Genomic DNA, 25,052 nt, shown 5'->3' with positions numbered 1-25,052 from the left:
TGCATTTTTTTACGAAAAGCGTAAGCCACGCTAGCACCGGAAGTCGTGAAAGTGCACAGATTAAATTTTGCCAGTGTTAAACACTGCTTAGTGCACTTTTAATAAACCAGACTTCAGGTATTTCTTTATTTCTTTGATTTCTTGGGCATTCTATGTGTAGAGCTCTGCATTTAAATTGAACAGCACGTGAAAAATTATGGTACAATCAGACATCTGATTCGACAATAACGCAAAAGCAGTTGGATTTACCCTCGATGATTACTTAGATGCTTTTACTCTAATGACTGTTTTTACTACATGCTGAGGCATCAAACACAACAAAATAATTGCCGTGTGGGGAAACTGATGCTAGCAGTGCTTTAGCAGAAAATGTGCTGAATTGACCTGATGCCCCACAATTAGGAAGACAGACTGCCTGCATCATCAGGAATAAATTTTAATATGCAGAAAGCTCAGAATTGAGGTTTATAGACTTCTAAAAATATATCTGCACTAAGTGCTGTGTGATGTCAGTGCACGTTAAAGAACCCCAGGTGGTCAAAATTTCCAGAGCCCTTCACTACGGCATCCCACATAGCCTGAGTCGCTTTGGAACGTCATGCCCCATGAAGCATAAACCACAATGTTCAAATAAAAGAAAAATGTTTCCGTTAGTAAAACTAACCGTGCAAAACAGAACAAACTTTTAACTTCACAGTACTTCACAAAAAAATCCTGGCTGATTGCAAGCATACATGATGCCAAATAAAAATGAGAGGCGGTACTCAGGCTTTCTCGGTTCCAGGTAATAGCAGCGAGTATGGTCGATGCTTAATCACTGCGCTGTAAGGGTCATATATTTAAACTGCAGACGCATAGCTTTTCGCTTCTGACAGCTGGGTGATGTCATGAGAGATAAAACTGCCTAAATATTTCGTTTTTAAATTTCTCAAATATTCTACTTATTATGTGCCGATTATTGAGTAGGCCAACTGTGAATTTTGTTTTGTGAAAATGCAAATATTAAAGGAGAAAAAAATTTTAAGCGATATCAAGGCAGAGGCAGCATTTTCAAGCAGAGCTCAATTTCGCTAATTTGCCATGACGTAAGTATCTAGATATGGGAGCATGATGTATATATTATTCCTGCTAAATGTACAGCTGAGAAGGAATATGTCGGCTTATTTCCGCCATGTTGAGGAAGTTGTCCCTTACTGCAAAAAATTTCGAAAACTACACAAGTCTGAAACGACGATATTTTCATTTTTTTTTCTCCACAAATATATAACACATATTCTTCAAATTTCCACAATTAATAACCATTGAGGTGCTAAGAATGTATACCGGCTTTCATTGTTGGATATTATTGGGAAGTGCAAGAAGTATTGCCCTAAATCTGGCATTTTTGAATAGATTAGTGTTTTTTTAAATCAAAGGAAAAAACACCCCATCTAATTTTTCTTAAAACTCATGAAACAAGCCTCTAGAAGGAGGAAAAAAAGAGTACGAAGGAACGTGTTGCATTATTTTGTTTCCAACAATGTTATCTAAGCGCAAAATTGTAGCTTTTTAGCATCACCCAGAGCGCCTAAAGGAGGGGGCGTGTTAAGTGGAAGCCCACGGGGCCGTTGCCCCCCCCCCCCCCCGCGCATCTGTTACCAGGAGCGATCATGCCCGGGGAAGGGGGGAATCTAGGAATGTACGTCGAGGCGTGACGCCCGCGCTTATGGTGAGAGGCGGCACTAATCCTTTCTGTTCCGACGCGTGGCAACCGGTGGATCGAATGCGCATTCCACTGGGCTCGGGACAGCCCACGGGGCCGATGCCCACCCCCCCGCACCTGTTACCAGGAGCGATCATGCCCGGGGAAGGGGGGGAATCGAGGAATGCACGTCGAGGCGTGACGCCCGCGCTTAGGGTGAGCGGCGGCACTATAGTCCTTTCTGTCCCGACGCGTGGCAACCGGTGGATCGAATGCGCATGCAGCGAGCTGCGCATTCCACTGGGCTCGGACCGGCGAGCCCTGGGCTCCGCCCACTATTACATACGATGCAATTGCTTTGCTATTGGTCCAAATTGGGTGAGAGCTAGATTACTCAAGCTCCGCCCAATTATCGAAGGGGTTAAAACCCGCGGGAAACGACGACTTGGGACGAGCGCGCCGAGTCTCAAGCTCGGCCGTTTTTAACAGCCTTTTTTTTATCAGCCTTTTCTTTAATCTGCCTTGTCATCACCACCTTGTACTTCAATCCCGTCTTTAATAAATAAGTTTTGCTTTGAGAAGTTGGAATTGCTGCCCCAACCGGCAACGTGTCGCCGGACGAAGACCTGAAGTGCTCTTCGTACTGCTAACCGCCGTTCCCATCGGTAGGAGGGCAGGAAAGTTCAACTGGTGCCGTGACCAGGATCGTCTGAGCTGATTCCTGCAGAGCGGTTGGAGGCAGTACCTTCCGGAAGATTGACGGAGCACAAAATCTTGGGGAGAAGCCCCGGGGACCAAAGTCCAGGCGAGGTCTCGGAGTCAAGGCTCCACGTCAGCGCTGACAGCGAGGAAGCGGACCGACGGAGCGAAGCGCGGCGACTTCGGCGGCATCTGTGGCTGGCCCCTTCCGCCACCAGCTGAACGTGGACAGCGGAAAGACAGACACCGACCCAGCGCAGCATGAACAAGAAGTCTGCAGAACACAGGTGGGCCCTTTCCCGTTTTCTCCGGGAACGCGATGTCAGTCACTACCCGAGCCCAGAAGCTGCGCGTGGGAAGTTAAAACGCTAGTGACACGGACTCTGACGGGGAAGGCACGGAGAACGTGACGATTATGAATGGGCAGAGCGCTAACTCCCCGGGTGAGTGACAGCAGCCAGGGTAGCACGCGCTTGAGGGAGCAGGAGCTCGAGATTGAAGCTCTTAAGCTAAAAATTCAGCTCCAGACGCTGATTCAGGGAGGTCAGGGCACCTCGGGAAATGGCAGCAGAAGGAAAAAATTGGGTCGGCACGCGGATGATCTAAGGGCAGTCCTCGCGCCAATGCCACAGTCGGAAGACCTCATTCCTGCATGGTTCATAAGCGCCGAAAATATAATAAGGGCCTGCGAGATCCCGAATGTCATCACGCGGCCAATTATAATGCCCTTCCTGAATGAAAAAACTCGGTGACTCGTGGCTAACCAGTCGGTCGACACGGTAATGAGTTTCGAGGAAATTCGGGAGCTAGTACTCGCGGAGCTCAGATTGACTGCTGAAGAATACAAGCGGAGGTTCTACACTTGTAGAAAAGATGCCGAAAGTTGGGGTCAGTTTGTCACCCAATTGGACGTAACGCTTGGATACTACTTGCAAAGTAGGAAAGTGAGAACATTAGAGGACGTTCGGGCATTAATGGTTGCAGACGGCGCTAAGCACACTATGCCAGTCAAAATGTGCGAGTACATTCTCCAACAGGAGACAGATAAGTGGTTGAAACCCAAGGAGCTTGCGCAACGTGCCGAACAATATGAAGACAGTAGGCGTGGGCGCCGTCAAGGGGCTGCAGAGGAGCCGAAAAAGTATGAGGCAAAGCCGCGCGAGCCACGGAACCAAGGAAATTGATCTAAGGACGAGCACAGGGAACCGCCAAAATGCTATGGCTGTGGTAAATTCGGTCACGTGCAGTGGAACTGCCCAAAGAAGAGGCCCAATGTAGGGTCTGGTAATGAGCTAGGTCGTCACTAGCAGGACGCAAAGATGACAGCGAGAGCCGCGGTCGAAAACTTAACACCAGCTGATGTGTATGGGCGCGTCCCTCAAGGCCCATTAAGCATCCTTCAAAAGACATGGACAGGGAACTGTACACCACCTACGGGTCTAAATAAGGCTACGTCAGAGTATCTGATCAAGCTGCGGCAGCAAATGGCTGAAGTAGCAGAGAGGGTAGATCACCAAATCAAGCAGCTGCAGAAAGCGTATGTGGAGAAATACAATCTAAGGGCACGGGCTAAAGGGTTCTGTGAGGGTGAGGAAGTCCTCGTGTTAGATGCGAACCAGCAGAACAAGATGCGATCTAAATGGGTGGGCCCAGCAACGATTAAAGAGCATAGACGAACAGATAGCTATGTTGTCAAGTTCAGAGATGGTTCTGAGCGGTGGGTGCACGCGAATAGACTAATAAAATATTACGCCAGAGTGAACAACGTAGGCGTAACTTTTGAGTCTGACGGAGAGTTTGGGGATATAAAAGGTGTTCCGGAACTGCATGGTGGGAGTTGCACCTTTGAATCCACACTACATGAGTCCACGCATCTGACCCAGGAACAAATCAGGGAGCCGCCTGTGCTAGGTAGATGGATCAGACATCGCGGGCCAAGGAACGTACGGGACGGAGGCCCAACCTGAGTGTGTGTGTGTGTGTGAGTGCTTGTGGACTGACATCTCAAGTGCATTAACGATGGACTCCTTGTGTGATGAGTGTTTAGACTGTTACTTGCTCGCGAAGAGAAAAATGTAAATCTGAGTGTAGATGCATGCAACAAGATATCCTTGTGAACCTACTCTTTTTGCTATTGCCATAAGTAGGATGTGAAGTGCCCCTCCTTGGTTTGTGTTTTTTTTTGTGCTGGTACTTGTGCTTTCGCGTGTTTTGTATGTTGTTGAAGGCCGGATGCTTTGTGCTATTGTGGGCTTCGGTATGTTGTTTGTACAGCAAGTGTCCCCCAACATACTTTGTGGGGAGGTGTTAAGTGGAAGCCCACGGGGCCGTTGCCCCCCCCCCCCGCGCACCTGTTACCAGGAGCGATCATGCCCGGGGAAGGGAGGGGAATCGAGGAATGTACGTCGAGGCGTGACGCCCGCGCTTAGGGTGAGAGGCGGCACTAATCCTTTCTGTTCTGACGCGTGGCAACCGGTGGATCGAATGCGCATGCAGCGAGCTGCGCATTCCACTGGGCTCGGGACAGCCCACGGGGCCGATGCCCCCCCCACACCTGTTTCCAGGAGCGATCATGCCCGGGGAAGGGGGGAATCGAGGAATGTACGTCGAGGCGTGACGCCCGCGCTTAGGGTGAGAGGCGGCACTATAGTCCTTTCTGTCCCGACGCGTGGCAACCGGTGGATCGAATGCGCATGCAGCGAGCTGCGCATTGCACTGGGCTCGGACCGGCGAGCCCTGGGCTCCGCCCACTAGTACATATGATGCAATTGCTTTGCTAATGGTCCAAATTGGGCGTGAGCTAGATTACTCATGCTCCGCCCAATTATCGAAGCGGTTAAAACCCGCTGGAAACGACGACTTGGGACGAGCGCTCCGAGTCTCAAGCTCGGCCGTTTTTAACAGCCTTTTTTTTATCAGCCTTTTCTTTAATCTGCCTTGTCATCACCACCTTGTACTTCAATCCCGTCTTTAATAAATAAGTTTTGCTTTGAGAAGTTTGAATTGCTGCCCCAACCGGCAACGTGTCGCCGGATGAAGACATGGAGTGCTCTTCGTACTGCTAACCGCCGTTCCCATCGGTAGGAGGGCAGTAAAGTTTAACTGGGCGAAAGCAGCAAATGCTCTTAAAAGGTCTCAGTGTTAGGATCTGGAAAAAATTTAGAGCAGTAGAGGGCGTGTTTGCAGCTTCCGTCCCCTTATTTAGGCGCTCCTGTTGATGCTAAAAAAAACTACATGTTTCAGCTTGGATAACATTGTTGGAAACGAAATAATGCAACATGTTTTTTCATACATTCTTTTTCACCTCCTTCTCTAGACTTGTTTCCGGAGTTTTAAGAGAAATTGGAGATTCGGTTTTTGTTGAAAGCATTTTTGAAATACACTACTATGTTCAGAAATGCCAAATTTAGGGCAATATTTGTTGCACTTTCCTATATTATATAACAATGAAAGTTGGTACACCCTTTCAGCATCTCAATGTTTATCAATTGTACAAATTTGAAGGAAGCGTGCCTAATATTTGGGGAGAAAAAATCTTGAAAATAGTCTCGTTTTGAGACGTCGCGTTTTCGAAATTTTTTCCAGGAAACAACTTGCTCAAAATTGCGGAAATAATTCTGACATATTCCTTCTCACCTGTACATTTAGCACGAGAAATATATCCATCTTGGCTTTCACATCTAGATTCTTACGTAATGGCAAATTTGCGAAAATGAGCTGTGCTTGAGAACGCTGCCTCTGCCACGGCGTCGTTTATAATTTTTCCTTCTGAAATATCAGCACTTTCACAAAACGAAATTCACTGTTGGCCTACTGAATCAAGAAAACTTAAGATATGAAATATTTAGGTAGTTTGATCTCGCGTGGAATCACCCAGCTTCGTCGTGATAACTGCGGTCTCTCAGCGCAACAAGAACGGGGCACGAGACGAAAGACAAACACAAGCAAGCGCTGACTATTCACTGGTTTTTTATCGAAGAACGAAAAGCGTATATATATATATATATATATATATATATATATATATATATATATATATATATATATATATATATATATACCCTCGACCACGCTCGGAGGACGTGCTACGTCCGCCGCTATGGTCGAGGGTGGCGCTGGTGAACACTCTAAAGGTTCGCTTACACCCAGTAAACATAAATACCCACGAAAGCAGCAGATTGGACGGCCGTCGCTGTAGCTCAGTTGGTAAGAGATCCGGACGCGATATTCGAAGGTGGACGGGATATTGTTTGGTGGAGTGTGGGATAGGGATAAAGAAAAGAGGAAATCAGTTTTCTTGGGAGATGTGGAAAATAAATAATAAGCTCATTACAGACGCCATCTTTAGCAGGAAAATAAATGAAGAAATCGGCAAATTAGAGACGGGCGGGGAACTGAAAGTATGGCAGCAGCGGGAACTTTGCAAACAACAGATAAAGATAGCAGCGATCGAAAGGTCAAGCTGTATACGACAAGAGGAGAAGCGTGAGGAAGAAAATTCAAGATCTTTACTGGCTAAACTTGTCGAAAAAGAAAGCGAAGAGCCTGGAAAATGGATCGACGACATTAGAAAAATAAAGCACAAAATTGAACTCTTCGAAGAAGAACGCTATCGTGGCGCTCTTGTGCGGGCTAGGGCGCAAGATGTAGCAGATTGGGAGACACCGTCAAAACGAGCGCTAAGAATTGAAAAAGCGCATGCTCAGCAAAACCACATTGAAAAGATTGATTGGGGTGGGGCGTTATCTGGAGAAAGCGGTGATATCCAGCAGGCATTTCTTGAATTATCAGGTGCCCTTTGCAAAGCAAGAAGTGGATGTGAGCGCATTCAAGGAAAAGTTTCTTGGTGCTTTACCGCGATTAGATGACGAACAGAAAGAAAGGCTGGAGCTGTCGATAACTGCGTCAGAGGTCGAGCATGCGATAGAGAATTTGAACCTTGAAAAATCACCTGGACCTGATGGATTAAGTGCGGCTTTTTACAAAGCATATAAACACGAAATAGTGCCAATACTGACAGCAGTGTGTAATAAAGTCTACAAAGTAAATGAATTGCCTCCGTCTTACGGTACATCCCACACAGCATTAATTCCTAAATATGATGAAGCAGAAAAGTTACAACAGGTCACAGCATGTCGCCCTATCGCACTCACAAACGTAGATTATAAAGTTTTCATGAAGATTTTAGCCCGTTGACTACAGTCAGTTATTCAAGATATAGTCAGTCCTCACCAGACGTGTGGGATCAAGGGACGCTCCATTGTTACCAATATTCATAGAGCGAGGTCTGTGCTTGAATGTTGTGATCATACAAATAGCGGTGTAGCAATACTTCAGCTTGATCTTGAGAAATCATTTGATTGTGTTGCGCACGAAATCCTGTTCTGCATACTCGACCATGTAAATGCAGTGTCCATTATTCGCGAGGGAGTGTCCTTGGCGTACCGGAGCTGCACGACAAGACTAATTGTAAAGAAGAGTTTGGGAGCCCCCATCGTCCTGCAGCGTTCGGTGCGCCAGGGTTGTCCCCTTAGCCCCCTTCGATTCTGCGTTTACATCAAAGCGTTGTGTGTGAATACCATGAAAAATTAAAAAATTCGTGGCTTCCAGCTTCAGGCGGCAGAAGTTAAGCTGCAGGCTTATGCGGATGATGTGGCAGTGTTCACAGTGAATCGGGAAGGTGTAACCGAGGCCGTGGCATGTGTAAAAGAATTGGTCAAAGTCCCTGGGGTTTTGGCACGGAGAATGGCGAACGAAGCCCGTCAATTTTGCGAACATGTCCTGGGTGACGACCCCAGTAAAGTACTTGGGCGTCCCACTAGACGGTTATCGCGATAGCGAACCGTACTGGAGAGAACAGACGCAAGCCATGCGTGAAAAGGTTGAGAGGTGCAAAGGGCAACAGCTGTCAATTTTTGCAAGGGCACAGTGTGTAATCTGTTTTTATGTCTAGGTTGTGGTACGTGATGCAAGTGTTGCATTGTGCAAGGATGAACGTACAGAGACTGCACCGGATCTTTGCCGTTTTTGTGTGGGCTGCAGGCTGGGAACGATGCAGCCGGACGAATTTATTTATGCGGGTCAAGGACGGTGGCCTCAGTCTGGGGCACTTATTTCTGCGGCAGGTCGTAAGCAGATTTTTTTTGTGCGTGATGTAAGGGATCCGTTTTTGCGCACTTGGTGCCAGTTAAGGCGTGGAAACGCACTGCCGGATTTTGTTGTCTCAACCGAAAATTTATCAGGACGTATTTTTGGTTACTTTAGAGAGGTTGTCCCGAGTGTTCGATTCCTACGTGTTCGGTTTTCGTATGAGTATTTGACTTCTGTTAGCAGGAAGAAGTTGTATAGAGATTTGTGCGATGTAGTTCTTCCACAACCTATGTACAGGGCCGTATACAGTGGAGGCCTGGGACGCGACGTTCTTAAGCGTGTGAAGGCGATGCAGGTGCCGCCAAGTGCAAAAACATTCTTCTTTAAGTTACATACCGGAACACTACTAGCAAAGAAATTTTTGGAGGGGAAGCATTTATTTCTACCTTGGGGGTCACATTGTTTAATCTGTAAACAACCGGAGACAATAGACCACTTTTTTGCATTGTTGGGAAGGCGTATACTTCTGGGACATCTTGCAAAGAACTTTAAAAAAGGAATTTCCGCTAGACTCTCATGGAATACGGTACTTGCCTGTAGAGAGTGAGAATAGGACACCATTCGAACTTATTATGCTAATGGGACTCCACTGTATTTGGCGCTCCAGAATAGCAGGATATCATTGCGATCCTGATGCACGGCCAGCACGGATCTATTTTCAGGAGTGTATGTATAAGTATACTGAAATTCAGAAAATCGCCCCTGAAACTCCCGAGTGGCTCGAAAGAGTAGAGCCTTTGGTGGCGCTTAGAGAGTTTTGAGTTTTAATATGACGAAGCCACAACCCACCAGGCGGATAGTGTTAACTATTGTTCATTGTGCCCTGTAAGTGTATTTGTGTATTGTGGTTCTTGCCGAAGTCAGGCAATAAAAAAAAGTCGCCGTAGCTCAGTTGGTAAGAGCACCGGACGCGATATTCGGAGGCCGTGGGTTCGGATCCCACCGGCGGCATGGTTGTTTTTTCTGCTGCTTTATAAGTAATTTTCTTTAAGCGATTTATTAATCTAAGTAATATTATCCCACTGATAAGCACAACACATTAAAACAAAATAACGTTCCCCTATGCACCTTGGTGTTTCGGTGACTGTTGGCTCCCTTCATATATATATATATATATATATATATATATATATATATATATATATATATATATATATATATGAAGGCCCTCCGATATGAAGGTATATATATGAAGGTCCTTCATATATATATATATGAAGGCTGGTCCTCCAGCCGAAACGTCGTGAATTAAATCCTGTTATGTTTCTTCAATTTTTGATGATTTTATATTATATTGACCAAATCAGCTGCCAGAAATCACTTTTGGTATATATATATATATATATATATATATATATACATATATATATATATATATATATATATATATATATATATATATATATATATATATATATATATATATATATATATATATATATATATCCGAGAGGGAATTGAGTTACCTGACATCCCACGTGCCTTCCAGATAACTTTTGTTGTCTTCATAAGTCTTTCATTGTCCGTATATATGCGCATTTCTTGGTTTGGTTTATGGGGTATACTTACCAACCAACTTAACGACCCAAAGCGACTCAGGCTATGAGAGACGCCGTAGTGAAGGCCTTCGGATATTTAGACCACCTGAGGCTCTTTAACGTGCACTGACATCGCACAGTACACGGGCCTCTAGAATTTCGCCTCCACCAAAATTCGAACTCCGCGGCCGGGATCGAACCCGCGTCTTTCGGGCCAGCAGCCGGCCACTGAGCCACCGCGGCGGCTTTATATGCATTTCGTTCAATAAAAAGAAACAGTTGATCGTCAGCGCTTGTTTGTGTTTGTATTTAGCCTCGTGTCCCGTTCTTGTTGCGCTGTGAGCAAAAATGATGAAAACTTAACAATTCGTCCGAATTTCTGCCTTGAACGGGACGAGAAAGAAGGAGGCGCTCGTGTTTTCCATCTTAAGCGCTGTTTTCAAGACGAACTCACGTCAACAAGCCCGACTTTCTACGCTTGTGCATGCACAGTACTGGATGACTTACATGTATCGACGCAAAGTCAAAATGGAAGCAACTCTCCGGTCTTCTCGCCTGCTCGATCCGCCCTGGCTGGTGGCCTCACGAAGTCGCGCACGCCAAGTAATTGCAACCTAAATCAGTCTTCGTAGCAAGCATCCTGAACTGAACACGTTCGCCACAGAGGGAACAGTGGAAAAAGACACGATAGGACTCGAAGCAGCTACAGGCAGCAGACAAACGTCCGTGCGAACGCCGAATTTTGCCTGACATGAAGGAAAATTGCGCCCAACATCCTAACGTGATGTGGCCATGCTGGCCATGCCGCCGGCAAAGATTGCCTTCGACTTCGGCTTCCAATGCCGCCAAAATCCAGCCTCTTCGGTCACGAGACGAAACATTTTTTTTATTTACTTCCTTTTTTTCTAGCAGTGCCCGCAGCTGTCGGCGGGCACGCGGCGAAAAAAGAAAATAGAGAAGGAAACGCTGTTCGGGCCGGCTTGCCGGGTTGTTTTCAAGGCCACGTCGCCGCTCCCTCCCCGCAGTCTTTGCACAGTGGCAGAAAGGAACGGCGCCAAATATGCCTCCTTTTTTGTTTGTGTGATTTAGGAAATTCCGCCAGCAACTGAGCACAGGCCCGTGGCTGCCTTCGCGTCAGATGGCATAGCATTTTTTTTTTTTGCCGCGACGGCTAGCTTTTTTAAACTGTCCCTAATTCGAGTCGTCTATATTAACGGTGGTCGTATTAACGAGGCCCGACTTGTTTTCTTCATATGTTTCGGCTGAATTGTATTTTTCAGGTAAACGCAGCTTTACCCAAACCACGTGGCTTGCTAAACCACGCTTACGTGTTTCGAATAGACTCAAGCAGCTCCGGTCTTGATTTTTTGGGAGGGGGACGGGGGGGGGGAGGGGGGGGGAGGGTGTTAAGGGTCAGTGTGTGTTTGCTGTGTGTGTGCCTGAAAAAGTTAAAAGCACTTGCTTGAAAGCCCCCTTCAAACCCAAATACTGGCACCGAGGTTGCTCCGAAAGAAAAGGTTGCACTTCCGCTGCGCAACACCCAGAGGGCAAGAATAGGGAGTCCGCGTTTGTTTTGCGACACAGGCGGTGGCATAGTCCCGAGAGAATTTTCCGCCCGAGGCGCACGCGGCTAAGCATATGGATGCGTCTCAAGCAGAGCTGTCAAATGGGTCCTAGCACAAAACGCCAAAGAGAGAGAAAAAGTAGCCGAAATGTAGCCAAATTTGAAAATGACATGTATCACGAAAATAGCCCAAAATATTCTTTTAATGAGCACAACAAAATAATTACGAACAGGAGGGCTCCCATAACTGTTTCCTAGAGCTTCTAGCGCTCATTTTGTATTTCCGTTTTCTTCTGAAAATCGCAGTCTCCTTCTTTCTCTTCATTTCGGTTCTGATAGCGGACCATTTCGGTCCTGGCGCTTCGCCACTGCGATGGGCTTACCTCCTCTATTAATTAATCCCTCTTCCTCCGACTCCTACCTTTGTTTCCTTCAAACCTTGCCTCTGTGCAACGGTGCGCTGCTTATGTTGTGTTTTGAACAATTGAGCGACGCTGGTGGCTCGGTACTAGTTTAGGAAAGCGCCGGCTTGATGTCATTTGAGGAATCATAGTGAAAGAAAATTTCTGCGAAAATTTCATTCTTATTGCAAAACGCATGCATACTCCCCCCCCCCCCCCCCCCCCGCCCTCGAAACACATATGCACAGAACATACAGCCGGGGACAAAAGTCTGGAGACACGTGTTCCTGAAACGAAGCCGATAGTTCGATTATTAGCCAGCGGCTGGAGACCGCACTTATCTTGAGGAGATGAAAGAACAAAATTTTGACATTCACCTCCACAAGTGTAGTCTCCAGCCGCCGGCTAATAGCAGATCTATTGGCTTCGTTTGAGGCACATGTGGTCTCCTGGCTTTTTTCCCCGACTGTAATCCACAAAAGGAAGAAAGACCAGAAAATGAGAAACACAGGTAAAACGCAATTACAACAACTGCAGTTCAATTGCAGTGCCATAGGGGGCCCGAGGTTCTAAAGCAAATAACGCAACGCTTATATGCAGTGATCACGTGGGCGAGTGAGACTTCGTGGAAGCTAGCTAGCTTCTAAGTCCTATCTAACTAGCTCGAGTCTGAGTTTAGTTTTTCAGTTTATTTCGCATATTAGCCTGCCATTAGCTTGAATAATCTAACATGGCTAAGGCTATCTGCCACCGTTCTGTGTTTTGTGACTAAAGTAGCAAATAGATTTATTTGGTGTAGTTGCGATCATTTCAGTAAATGAAGGTCGGTTCGATATTCGAATTATATGATATATATATATATGATTCGATGAAACGATGTCCAAGGTATACTTCCGGAATTTACTGGTGCCGCAAAGCCACGGTCGGAACTGGCTTTTAACGCTCCACCACGAGAAAACTACCAATATGCGCTATTAACAGCTTCAGCTTTGCACCATTAACCTACGATGTTCACAGCGTGCTCCGGCCAATAAAGTTAGCAGCGTCAGGGAAATGGCCTCAATATTGCCAGTTTCGGACATTATACTATATAGCTGCGTAATAAAAATAGGTGTAGAAAAGAGCTCAACATTTTTAAGTACCCTTAAATATAACATTTAAAATAGTACTACGTGGCGGTCTGACTCATCGTTGGTAAAAAAGGTTTCCGATTTATTTTTACGTGAAACTAGTTATCGCCCAGAATATTGCAGAGGGCGCCTGGAAGCTGGTTGCGTGTGCCGAAGTTGAGAGAGGTGCTTCTGCGTTAAAATTGATTCCATGCTATTTGATGGGTTGTGCTTCAGCTGGAAGAATGCATGCTGGGATTCAAAAACTGGTGTTTAAAACGCTGTTTTAAATACAAGAACATCAGCTAGAAATTTTACGCAGTTAAAAATCGTACCCGCGGGCTTGCACGTAATAACACTGCCATTACTGGAAACGGCCCGTGCGCGTGGGAACGTGATACAATAGTGCATAGGGAGCCCGTCTCGATTTCGGCTGCCTTGCTTCAAAAGAGTGCACCAGTATTACGCGGGACGAACCACAAAGCGTTCTCAGAGTGAAGGTTTGACGCAGCTGTGCTAGAAAAAAAAATGTGTGGCGGTTCTAACCAGCTGTATGCCATTGTGCAGAACCTGCAAGTATGCATAGCGGACACAGTATGTCTGGAAAAGGTGTCCAGATTCCCGCGTCAGTTAAAACACTCAAACGAACATCTTTCTTTTGCACATTTTAATTTGAAGCCTTTTCGTTAACGTCGAAGTTTTTGATCGATGGGTGGCAAGATTTGTTTCAGGTCTGGACATAACCTTAGAGTGCCTGTCAGTGCTCTGCAGCTCCCTCATTCATATTCTCCTAGCGATTTCATGCCTGTGGTCCGGACCTGCGGTCGTGCAACTATTTTGCGATTCCCGGCCAGTTGATAATAACTTTTATTCTCATCTAGTTTTGCTCCGAACCTTCTGTGCTCAGTGCTTATACTGGCGTTACACCATGGCCCATTCTTCCCTAGGCCCTGAGTTATGTCCTCAGCAAATCGGAGGCTACACAATGTCACGATTGAACTCTATCTCCTGCCCTTATCCGAATCTATCGCTCTGAAGGCATCTCGCAAACGCGATGGACAGCAACGAAAAGAATTGCGTCGCGTCGATCTGACATCAGCTTGGACGAGATTACAAAAAGCTAGAAAATATGCTTCAATATTAGTAGAAATAATCGTGTCAAGACTACATGTGTTAACAAGACAAAAAGCAGTCAATTACATGCTGAAAAAGTGCCTCATTTTGTTTTTCTAAGAAGCCATGACGTCACGGGAGTCATTTTTGCTAGCACAGGGTACCTTCCGCTGCGTACACGGAAAAAGGTTGGCGATAAGCGGATTACGCAAAAGGTATTGCCTTTCACCGCCGTAATCTAGCCCCAGAGGTGGCGGCGCTAGGACGTTGGTGAAAACTGTATTGTGAAGAATACTACGGATGGAGGAACTGGAAGCTAATGAAACAGGCAGCGAAACACAGGACAAAGCCACTAAGCAAATAGCAACTCGTCTGTTACCCCCCAGAGAGGAGTAGTGTGAAAAGATCTGGAGAGGAGCTTCCATAAAAGCAGCACATTTCAAAAGGGCTGCATTCCAAGGGGATTCGAAGTCATCATGCCAGCGTTAGGAGCGGTGTTTTTCAGAGGCAAGGAAGGGTGCACTTCTCATTCATAATTTTTCTCTCCTCCTAAACCCCTTCTTTCTCTTTTCGTTCTTGCTATACACGTTCCCCGTGCCGCCATATTGCTGGCTGGACTGCTTTTTGTACCTGGCGCTAAAATTTATCGCGCCTGCGCTTTAACTTCCGGCGCTCTAACTTCCTCCATTCAATCCAGTTAAACTTTCCTGCCCTCCTATGGATGGGAACGGCGGTTAGCAGTACGAAGAGCACTATGGGTCTTCGTCCGCTCGTCCGGCGACACGTTGCCGGTTGGGGCAGCAATTCCAACTTCTCAAAGCAAAACTTATTTATTAAAGACGGTATTGAAATACAAGGTAGTGATGACAAGGCAGTTTAAAGAAAAGGCTGATAAAAAAGGCTGTTAGAAACGGCCGAGCTTGAGACTCTGCGCGCTCGTTCTAAGTCATTCTTTGCAGCGGGTTTTAACCCCTTCGATAATTGGGCGGAGCTTTAGTAAGCCAGCTCTCGCCCAATTTGAACCAATAGCAAAGCAATTGCATCGTATGTACTAGTGGGCGAAGCCCAGGGCGCGCCGGTCCGAGCCCAGTGGACCCCGCTCCTCCTGGAACGTGCATGGCGCGTGACTCCGCGTACGCAGCTCGCTGCATGCGCATTCGATCCACCGATTGCCACGCGTCGGAACAGAAAGGATTAGTTCCGCAGCTCACCTTAAGTGCGGGCGTCACGCCTCGACGTACATTCCTCGATTTCCACCCCTCCCCCGGGCATGACCGTTCCTGGTAACAGGTGCGGGGGGGGGGGGGGGGGGGGGTTGTCCTATGGGCCCTGTGGGCTTCCACTTAACAAACCCTCTGCACCTGTAGCCCAAACAATGAACAACGCACACACCACGGAACAGCGACGAAGGCATTGTCCTCTCCCTGCCTAGCCTCTGCCGCAGACAGCGCGCGACCATCCGGAGTTTTACTTCTCAAGAATAATTTGAGTATGTCGTTTGGGTTCGAGACTTTTTAGTTGGAAAATAAGCTTTCCGGAAAAGATGATTTACTGGTATCCGCAAGTGGTCAGTTGACAACTTGCAGAATTTATAGTAACACCCTCTACAATATAGCACATATTTTTCAAACGAAAACCCTTGTTCACATTTCTGCATTCTTGTTCGGAAAGGAAGAGGGAAGATGCTTTTTTATCTGTATGAGTGGGAGTTTTTGAAAGGACACAGTTAGTACCCAAATGTTTCAGTGAATCCAAAATTTCCACTGACTCTCTTGACGACAAGTTCGCCTCCTGTACCAGCACTGGTCTCTAGCTTATCGACAATAAATACTCGCTTTCTCTTCTTTTGTGTGCAAAGCATGGCTGCGAACACGAGGAACAAGTCGAAACAAGTATAACGGGGAAACAGAGTACATTTCGGCAACTGCCCTTTGCACATTTAGGCGAACCGCTCGCGAATGCCGCCGCCGCGGCGCATACACCCTCTCTCATCAAGCGGCGAAGGGAGCTCCAGCGGCTGTAGCGGCGAGGTTCGGGCAAGTTGGAAATTTTCGCGGCGGCGACGCGGCAGCACCGCATCTCAACCAATGACGGCTCGGCGTTGCCAGGTGATCAGTAGAGGCCTCGTGCAAGAAAGCATGCGCATCGACCCGTGTTTGTGTTTGTACGCCGCACGTACAAAACTTTGTTTAAAAAGAAATTATTTAAAGTGGTGTTGAATGCTTAAAACGCAAGATTTATATTTATTCAAATAAACTATAAAAATAACCGACAAAATTGTGCTGATATATTACCCTTTTTTGTTTTTGGAGGCCGCCAAAACCGGTTGCAAGCGCATATCTTTTGCCAGCAGCGGCGACGAATGTGAACCGAAAGCTCGCGAAACGCTTCGCAGCGCCGCGCCGCTGTTCGCTCTATTCGCCGAATCGCTTGCATGTGAACCACCCTTTACACTCGATCTAGAAAGTTGGTGGTAACCTGTGGGGCTTCAGGTTCACTGAGATTAAAGGGCGTCACTCTCTTCTTTTTAAAAGAATAAAATGGAAGGCGATTGACTCACACTCTGTTGACAGAGCAGAAAATTAAAATTCTGTACTCACGTGAAGGAGAATTTTCGGTTTCAACTTTCAAAATTACAGAAAAACCGACTAAAATGACGCTGCTTTCCGCCAAACACCCTCATTCACAGACTGGTTTTCACTTTCTGCTCTACCCAGAACCGGGGTAGTGTGAAGAGATATGAGTTTGTGGCCCTCCATTGTAATCTTTTCAGAAATGGAGAGGATATTCACCTTAATCTGTGCAAACCTGAACGCCTGACGGTTCCCATCAGTTCTGGAAAACGGGGAAAACGCCGCCCCGACGAGAGGCGGAACCGGTCTAGCCGGGCCGGCGGAGGCGGACGCGCTCGGAGCGAAATCGAAACCCACTCCAAGTTGCCGCTGGTGTGGTCGAGGTGCGCCGAACCTGCCGAACGCGTCGGCGGTCAAGCGCCGTTGGAGTGTAGAGGGTCTCGGTGTTGCCAACGTGACGTCGCCGTGCCGCGCGCGCTCGTTACGTCGGAGTATAAACGCGTCCCGTGTACTACCACGAGAGTTCAGCTTTACATCGCTGAGGGTCCTCACCGCTTAAGAACAATATGCTTCAAGGACGTGTTCATGCAACTACCCTGATCCGACGTGCTTTACAAACAACGTTGGTCACGCCACCATCTTAATGCTATAAGTAAAATAATGTGCTACCTCGTACTTGAGGAATGAAGAAATTCAAAAACCTTGATCCATGCATGTTAAAAAAACGAAGGTTGCGGAAATCAATCCAGACCTCACATACATGTATTTCTTCTGGCTGCCTCTTTGACCATTGCATCATAAAAAAAGATTCGTCATTGTCATTGTTTTCAGTTATATTGCTAAAGGGAAAATTACACCTAGAGTGGTAAGTTATGATCAACAACTCTGGGATGATAAAAAACAGCAAAGCTTCTATACAAAGCTCTTTCTTCTTATAAGACATCTTGCAAACAATGCCGCAGTATTGCTTTGGGCTCCAACATTTCAGTCGCTAAACCCAGAGCACCCTCAAGAAATCCCAGGGAGCATTTTTTCCCCTTTGTTACCCTTTTACACCCCTTTTTTAGAGTGTATAGTTACTATGAGCGTTGACACCTCGGGAAGTAAGGACTGTGCCGCACTAATTAAAGCCAGAAACTGCGCGTAAGGCCACGTTCTCACAGCCGGCCTCCTCTACTGTGCTGCGGCGAAAACCGCGGCAGCACTGGAGCGGCCCTGTGTTCTAATCGAAAGAGGCGCCGGACACTGGAAAACCAGTTTGGGCGTACGCTCGCTTCTCCCACGTGACTCCACGTCAGTGCCTTTTCTTCTCCCGCAGGGAAAAAAAACGGCAGCGGCGGAGTTCGAAGGAGTTGCCGAGGGAGCGGTGAAAGACTTCTCTCGTTTGCTTGCGCGTTGCTTTGCTTGACTATTATCGCAGAAAAAACAATGCGATATCGCAAGCGGCGGCAAAAGTTTGAAGTTAATTGAATAACTGCGCAAATCAGAAGTTTTTACAGCGAAACACGACGCGTACATATTTATACCAATATAGCAAGCTACTATGAAATTGCGGCGCGCACTGCAGTCGAATTATTCTGGCCAATATGACCGACATCGACATATGTAAGAGGTAATTACCTCTTATCAATACAGAAATGGTTTGCCAGGACTTGCTAGATTGGTTTTTATACTAACGTTCGAGAATTAGGCTAGAACAGTAGTTTGGAGATTATTTTTTCTGTATCGGCTAATACGCACGCAAATTTTAAGATTTTTCTCCATAGCTGAACTCAATGAGTGTCAAGAAAGAAGAAGCCCCTCACGCTAGTAACATTTCATAATGGATCGTTTTGGTCATATTCCTGTTTGTTTTAATGCATTTTATTCCAAACGCAAAGTGCGAGGTCCTGATTAAGCACCGATACCCCTCCGCCATTGTCGACGATGCCATTCAAAAGGCATCTGAACTCAACCCACAGCAAATTCTGGAGAGACGTCGATACAGCGAGCAAACAGATCACCGGGCAAATCTCATACTCACCATCACCAGTAACCCGCCTAAAATAAACAAAATCCTCAAAAATCATTTCAACTTTCTTGAACAAAACGAGCGCCTCGCCAAAGATTTCACCGCTGCCCCTCACGCCGTCTACAGACGACTGAAAAACATTCGAAACATTATAATACACTCAAAAACAAATAACCAGCCGGTTTAGGGGTGCAGACCCTGCGGGAAAAGTAGACGCCAGGTCTGCAAACACATGCATCAAGCTGTGCAATAAGCACAGCTTCAGGATTGAAATGAGAAATTAATGGCAACATCGATTTTGATTCCTGCAAAGTAATATACCTTTTTAATGCAGTGTGTGCAGTATGCAGTACATTGGACAGATCGTTAGCCCTCTACGAATTCGCTTTAATAACCACCGCGCACATATTTTATTCCTACCTAACCTCCCCTTGTCAAAACACATAGGAAAAACCACCCATTTGATGCAATTAAGTTAACAGCCCTACAGGGTAGATTCCACAACACCCTGGAGGGAGAGCAACGCGAGTCGTACTTTATTTACAAACATGAAACAATTCCTCACGGCATTATTGAAAGTCCAGGTGTATTGTCCTCCACCCGCACCTTGCAGAGCCAGTCCTGACCTTACGAGTGCCGGCTTGACGTACCTCGGTCGTTTCTGGGCAGCAGAATCTTTTTCAAGCTTCAACCATCCGCTTACACAAAGCTCTACATCCCTCACCCCACCCCCATATTCCCAGTTTGTCCACCTTGCCGAGCGGGGTGCAATCGAAGAACCCTTGCTTAAGTGGTCCCGCCATTCACATTTACCCCTCACACGACACTTTACCGAACTCTGATGTTTTGCCGCCTTTTTCTTTTTTGTTTGTGTCTGGGTGTTTTCATGCACAGCACGCGTGTGTCTAGTTAAAACTGCACCGCTGATTCGGCCTTGTCTCTTGGTGCCGAAGAGGTTCCAGATAACTGAAGTCTCCTGGCCTGTCTGCATTTTATTCTGTTTATTTGTTTACTCTTTTTGGCCGGGACACGCGAGTGCACGCATCTGTTGGGCAATTCCGCCACCGTCCGTTTCTGTGCACCTGACTCGCCGGCGCTCTGTTGTTGCCATGAGGGGTGGCTATTATCTCCTCCCGCTCCTAGTTTTTTTTTCCCGGGCCGGCTCCCCGCGGCTCCTCGGTGGGCGGCGGGGGACAGCGCGTTTTTAGTTTTCCCTGTATTTGTTTCTCTTTCTTTCCAGGATCTGTTTATTTTAATCATGTGTCGGACATGTGTGCCAATGCCAACATCTTAAGAGGAGGAGGAGGAAGATCGCTGTCACTTGTCTTGAAAAAGGACAGGCTCTGTCTAAATGAAGAAATTCTCAACTTCGCATTTTACCTCTAGCAACCAAATAAGTTTGTATTCCACCGACGTCACATCCGGTGGCCGTGAAATGCCAGTCGGCCATGCTGCCGAACCACCACCAGACCGCCTCTTAGCCCGCATTGTGTTGGTTCTCGTCCACCCGTAGATTAAATATGCTTTTGGGTGCTCCAACCGCAGCGACAGCTCCAGGCGAAATTAGAAGCCGATTAACACGAAATTCTTCCGCATTCGTTAGATAATCGTAGGCATGCAAGTGCGAGCGCTGCAGAACTCTCAGTACGAATCGGCGCGGGCTGTGGCTGGCTCGCATTAAGCGCGACGATTTGGACCCCCGAACAACCCCAGTTTACGTGTGTGCGGAGCGCAATTTGTGACAGGTAAGAGGCTTGTGCCGGGAAATAATGCTTGCGAAAACGTGGGGAACAAGCACTACACCTTGAAGTGAATGTTGCGGTTTTGATGGACGCCATCCAGTTGGTATGACAAAACAAACCCAGGGTGGGTCCCGCGTCGCTACATCTAGGCTACAGCACTAGGCAAGCCGGTTCGGATCGCAGCGAGCGACGACGGCAGAGAAAGCGGCGTGCCGAGGCCGAGCTTTTCGTCTCGTAGGCGCATAGCAGACAGGCTTCCCACCCACCTGCTGGAGAAATCCTTGCTGGAAGCTGGAAGAGTAGACGATATCGCCGTGGATCACTTCAGGGAACACATCAACGCCCATCGTCGTGTCGACTCCCGGTCACAGCGTGTATGGACCCATATCGTCGCTAACTTTCACTTCGTCAATATGCCATGGTTAATGTATCCTCATGTTTCTCTCAAATATATTAATGTTTTATTGAATGCTGAGAACAATAAAATAGCAATGGGTAATTACCACAAGGAGCAGCTATTTAATTACAAAGCGTGCAGAAAATCTCAGGAGTAGGGAAACTTAAAAAAAAAGTATACCAAACAGGTTTCCATCTGTATGCCATATGAGCCATCAAGAGGTGGGGAGGCTTCTGAAATTTCATACTCTGTCGCTGCCCATAAAGTGCACAGACTCGTATAGGGGCAGCAGATTAAATTACCTCCATTTAATATTCACTATAAAAAAAACACAGGAGTGAATATAAATTCTGAATGAGGCATTTCAGCGTTTCTCCCAGGTTCAAGGATCTGCAAGCACATACAGGACCTTGGCCAAGGAAACTCCCACATTCTTGAGAGTGAACGGGCTGCCTGCATACAAAGAACAAAAAAGTACATCACTTGTGCCGACACTAAAAAACACACTATCTGGAATAAATAACTGAGTGCGAAGAGAGCTTAGTATTGCACTTTCGAAGAAACAAAAATCAGCGAATTGGATGCTATAGTAGATTAGATAGTTGGGCTAGTTGCTATCTGTTCAATTTGGGTTGAAAACATTGCAAACGTAAGAAAGCCAGAAAGAAGAAACACTGACGAGCGCTGACTCACAACTACGTTTTTTATTCAGGAAAAAAACGCATTTCTAGCTATTAATCACATGTCCTAATAGCTCCCGCGCACATGCCAATAGTACAATCTAAGAACCACATCATAGTTGAATGGATAAAAACCCCTACACCCCGACAGCAGGACAGCCGCGACAACCAAAAATTACGAAAAACAAACAAACAAACCAAACAAGTAAAAACATTAAAACACGTCACGTGCTCTCCAGGAAAGCAATCTCTTTACTCAAAAGAAATAACTAAGGCTGACTAACGCATTAATGACGCCTTTTTCGAATAAGATCCCAATGTGCGCGACTAAAGGTCTGCACATTTTATCGTTTTCCTTCCCGCAATCCTGGCAGTGCTCCTTTAGGCGAGAATAGGTTGAGTCCGGCAGTGATCGAAGATATTTGATCACACCCTCGATCACTCTTCTCACTCCAACATCTTCGATCACTTCGAATTCAAACTATTCCCGCCTAAAGATGCACTGCTAAGGCTGCGGGAAGGAAAACGAAGAAGTGTCCAGACCTTTAGTCGCGCACACTGACGTTTTATTTCGTCCCAGAGATAAGACAACAGGGAGTTAACGGAAGCATACCATATTCGAACAGACAGGATGAATGCATTGGTTGGCATTCGTTATTGCTAGTCAGTACAGAGATTGCTTCCCTGGACATGTCTTGTGTTTTAGTGTTGTTTGGTGTTTTTTTGAGTTTTTGGTGGTATTTTTTGTGTTTTGGTAGTCGTGGCTCTCCTGCTATTGGGGTGTAGGGGTTTTCAGCCATTCACCTATGATGTATTTCTTACATTGTAGTCCGGGCATGTGCGCGGTAGCTGTTAGGTGATGTGATTATTCGCTATAAATGCTTTTTTCTTAAAAAATGTAATTGCGAGTCAGCGCTGTTTGTTTCATTTTTCTCTGTCTTTCGTACGTTCGCACTGTTTTCTAGCCAAAATGAAATAACAACAACAGTAAATCGTTCAGTAGAAACTAAAGCAACCAAAGAAGTTTGCAATGTTACCAGCCGACTTTAATGTAAAGGCTTCTATGACTAAACAGGGCAATCGATCAAAGTACTTTCATAATGTTGTGCCAACAAGAACAATACATAACAATAAGCAATTGTGGGCACGACGAATGATCAGCGCTCTCTAGTTAGTGCCATCACCGATTTTATTGCGTCAGCAAAACAAAAGCGTGTTTACATTATCAGAGGGCTACACAGAGTGCCATTGAATTTGACCATATTAAGATGAGTTTATTTTGTTTAACGTCCAAAACGTTCAATGGAAGATTAATATATTATTTTTTAAAGATAATTGTTTATAAGGCAAAAGAAAAATAAAAATATTCACCTTAATAATGTTTCATTGATGAACGCCACAAATTAAAAAGAAAACATCCCGTATGCTTCTTGGTTTCGGATACTGTTGGCATCTATCATGTATGTCATAAAGAGGCCCTCTTTTGCACTCCCTTGTCTGCTCAGGCTATTAGGGACATCGCAGTGGAGGGTTCCAAATAATTATATCCACCTGTGGTTTTCTAACATGAACTGATATCGCACAGAACACGGGTCTCCAGCATTTCGCCTCCATCTAATTGCGACCGCCGCGGCCCGGATCGTCCCACGTATTTCGGGTCAGGCTGATCACTATAACCACTGAGCCACCGTGGTGGCCCCGACCATACGAAGAACAGCCGCTACTCAGCACATCGGCGGATTCGTGGCGATGGACTATACTGTACATCATCGATGCGGGTAGCGTCTCCTGTTCGCATTTGGCTGCACACATTGGCCTTCGCCTGAGTGCGGAGACCAAGGGGCAGTCTTTCTTGCCTCGAGCGTTTCTACGCTGGTGCATTCCTAAGCAAGGGGTCATAAGGGCGGGACGAAGACACCGACGACGGCGACAGAACGAAACCAAGGGAACAAGGCTTTATAAAACTAGCGCTTAAAAAATTTTAATGCGGAAAACCGGTGCTAACTGGCATTGCGATAACGTTTACGCACAGAAGGATGCAACCCGCGTGCTATGTCCATGCGGAGTCCCTGTCCTCCTCACCCCGGTCACACTCTGCTGCACGGATGAGAAATGACTACAACCACAAACATGGCTCTGCCGGAAACCTTTACTCTGATGGGAAAGTTAGCGCGAGGAGCAACGCACGGGCTAGGTTCACGGGGTAGTCACGTGATCGCGCCCCCTAACCGCGCCTATTCCCTTCGCCTCCGCCTTTCGTTGATGCTCGGCTGCACGGAAGCTTTTTGACTATTACCACTACTACGACGAAGACGACGAACATGATTTGTACGGAAACATTAGCGAAGCATCTACGCCGCAATAAACGATTCTCCGCAGTGGGCAATCAAGGCACATTTAAGTTTACACCTCCTCACTCTGTAGCAATTTCTAACAAAGCAGGAAAACTACAGAGAAATTCAGCGCGCCCGATTTCGTGCCGACTGTGTCCTTTTTAGAGCTAGTTCTGACTCTTGCTGACAGCAGAGGGGATTAGAAACCTTTAGCCACGACAGAAGGCCGTCAAGGGAGAGGCGTCGTGCCGGTGTGTTGGTCGGCTTGAGCGGGTGGTTATGTAGGAGGGAGGAACGTGACACTGTCTCGGCTCACCTGCACTCTAGTTTAGCATGGAGTGTGTGCCGGCCATGTATGAGTACTGGGGGCTGTGTGCTTCTTTGACTAAATCCCACTAAGACGATGGCTGCCCACTAACGTAGACCACCAAGGAGTTTGTTGGATTCACAGATGAAAATGAGGACTCTACAAACATTAATTAAGGGCACCCAAGCTGGAAAACATTTTATAGGTAGAGTGACATTTCCTAACTGGAAGTGGAAGAGAATGCAGCTGGAGTTAACTGCAAAGGTAACGGGCAATTTTTGAGCTGTACACCCTTTTCAATCGAATAATCCAACCGGAAACAGCATTCCAGCTGGAATTGAAAGTTGACAGCTGGGAAGGTTTGATTTGCAGTTAAACGATCGAGCTAGAAATGAAAGCTTTTTTAACTGGGTTGGAAGAACATAGCATCCGACACAAGAAGACTAAGGCTCAACGAAGTCAACCAAGTTCATGGAAAAGGCGTCAACTGTAGGAATTTTGTCGCGAAAAGTGTGAGACTTACCTGTTCATAGCTGCATACATTTTCCAGGGAACACTTGTAGCCTGATAATGAGCTTTATGTCTGTTTCTAATGTGGTAAGCAATGATGGTTCACAATCTAAAGCCAAGCCATACACCGATTGACAAACAATAGAATACAATTCAAAGATGACAGTGTCAAGGCATAAATCCAGAATTGGAACTGGCATACAGAGGTCAAGAGTTCGGCGCCACTGCAGCAAACGCGATTGTT

General features: G+C 46.4%; 1 protein-coding gene across 3 annotated transcripts in view; it reads right to left on the bottom strand.

Moving 5' to 3' along the window:
• Positions 1-21,258: 21,258 nt before the first annotated feature.
• LOC144115731 (uncharacterized) overlaps positions 21,259-25,052 on the bottom strand; it is a 132,396-nt gene continuing 128,602 nt past the window's right edge. For all 3 annotated transcript variants that reach the window (XM_077650222.1, XM_077650221.1, XM_077650224.1), the window contains one exon: positions 21,259-21,431. In XM_077650222.1, coding sequence (XP_077506348.1) covers positions 21,287-21,431 — 145 coding nt within the window. In that variant the 3' untranslated portion in view covers positions 21,259-21,286. The remainder of the gene's footprint in view (positions 21,432-25,052) is intronic.

The sequence above is a fragment of the Amblyomma americanum genome, chromosome 1 (genome assembly GCF_052857255.1).
Source record: "Amblyomma americanum isolate KBUSLIRL-KWMA chromosome 1, ASM5285725v1, whole genome shotgun sequence".
Taxonomy (NCBI): domain Eukaryota; kingdom Metazoa; phylum Arthropoda; class Arachnida; order Ixodida; family Ixodidae; genus Amblyomma; species Amblyomma americanum.
Note: the sequence above shows the minus strand (reverse complement) of the source record. Positions and strands in the feature narration are given on the sequence as shown.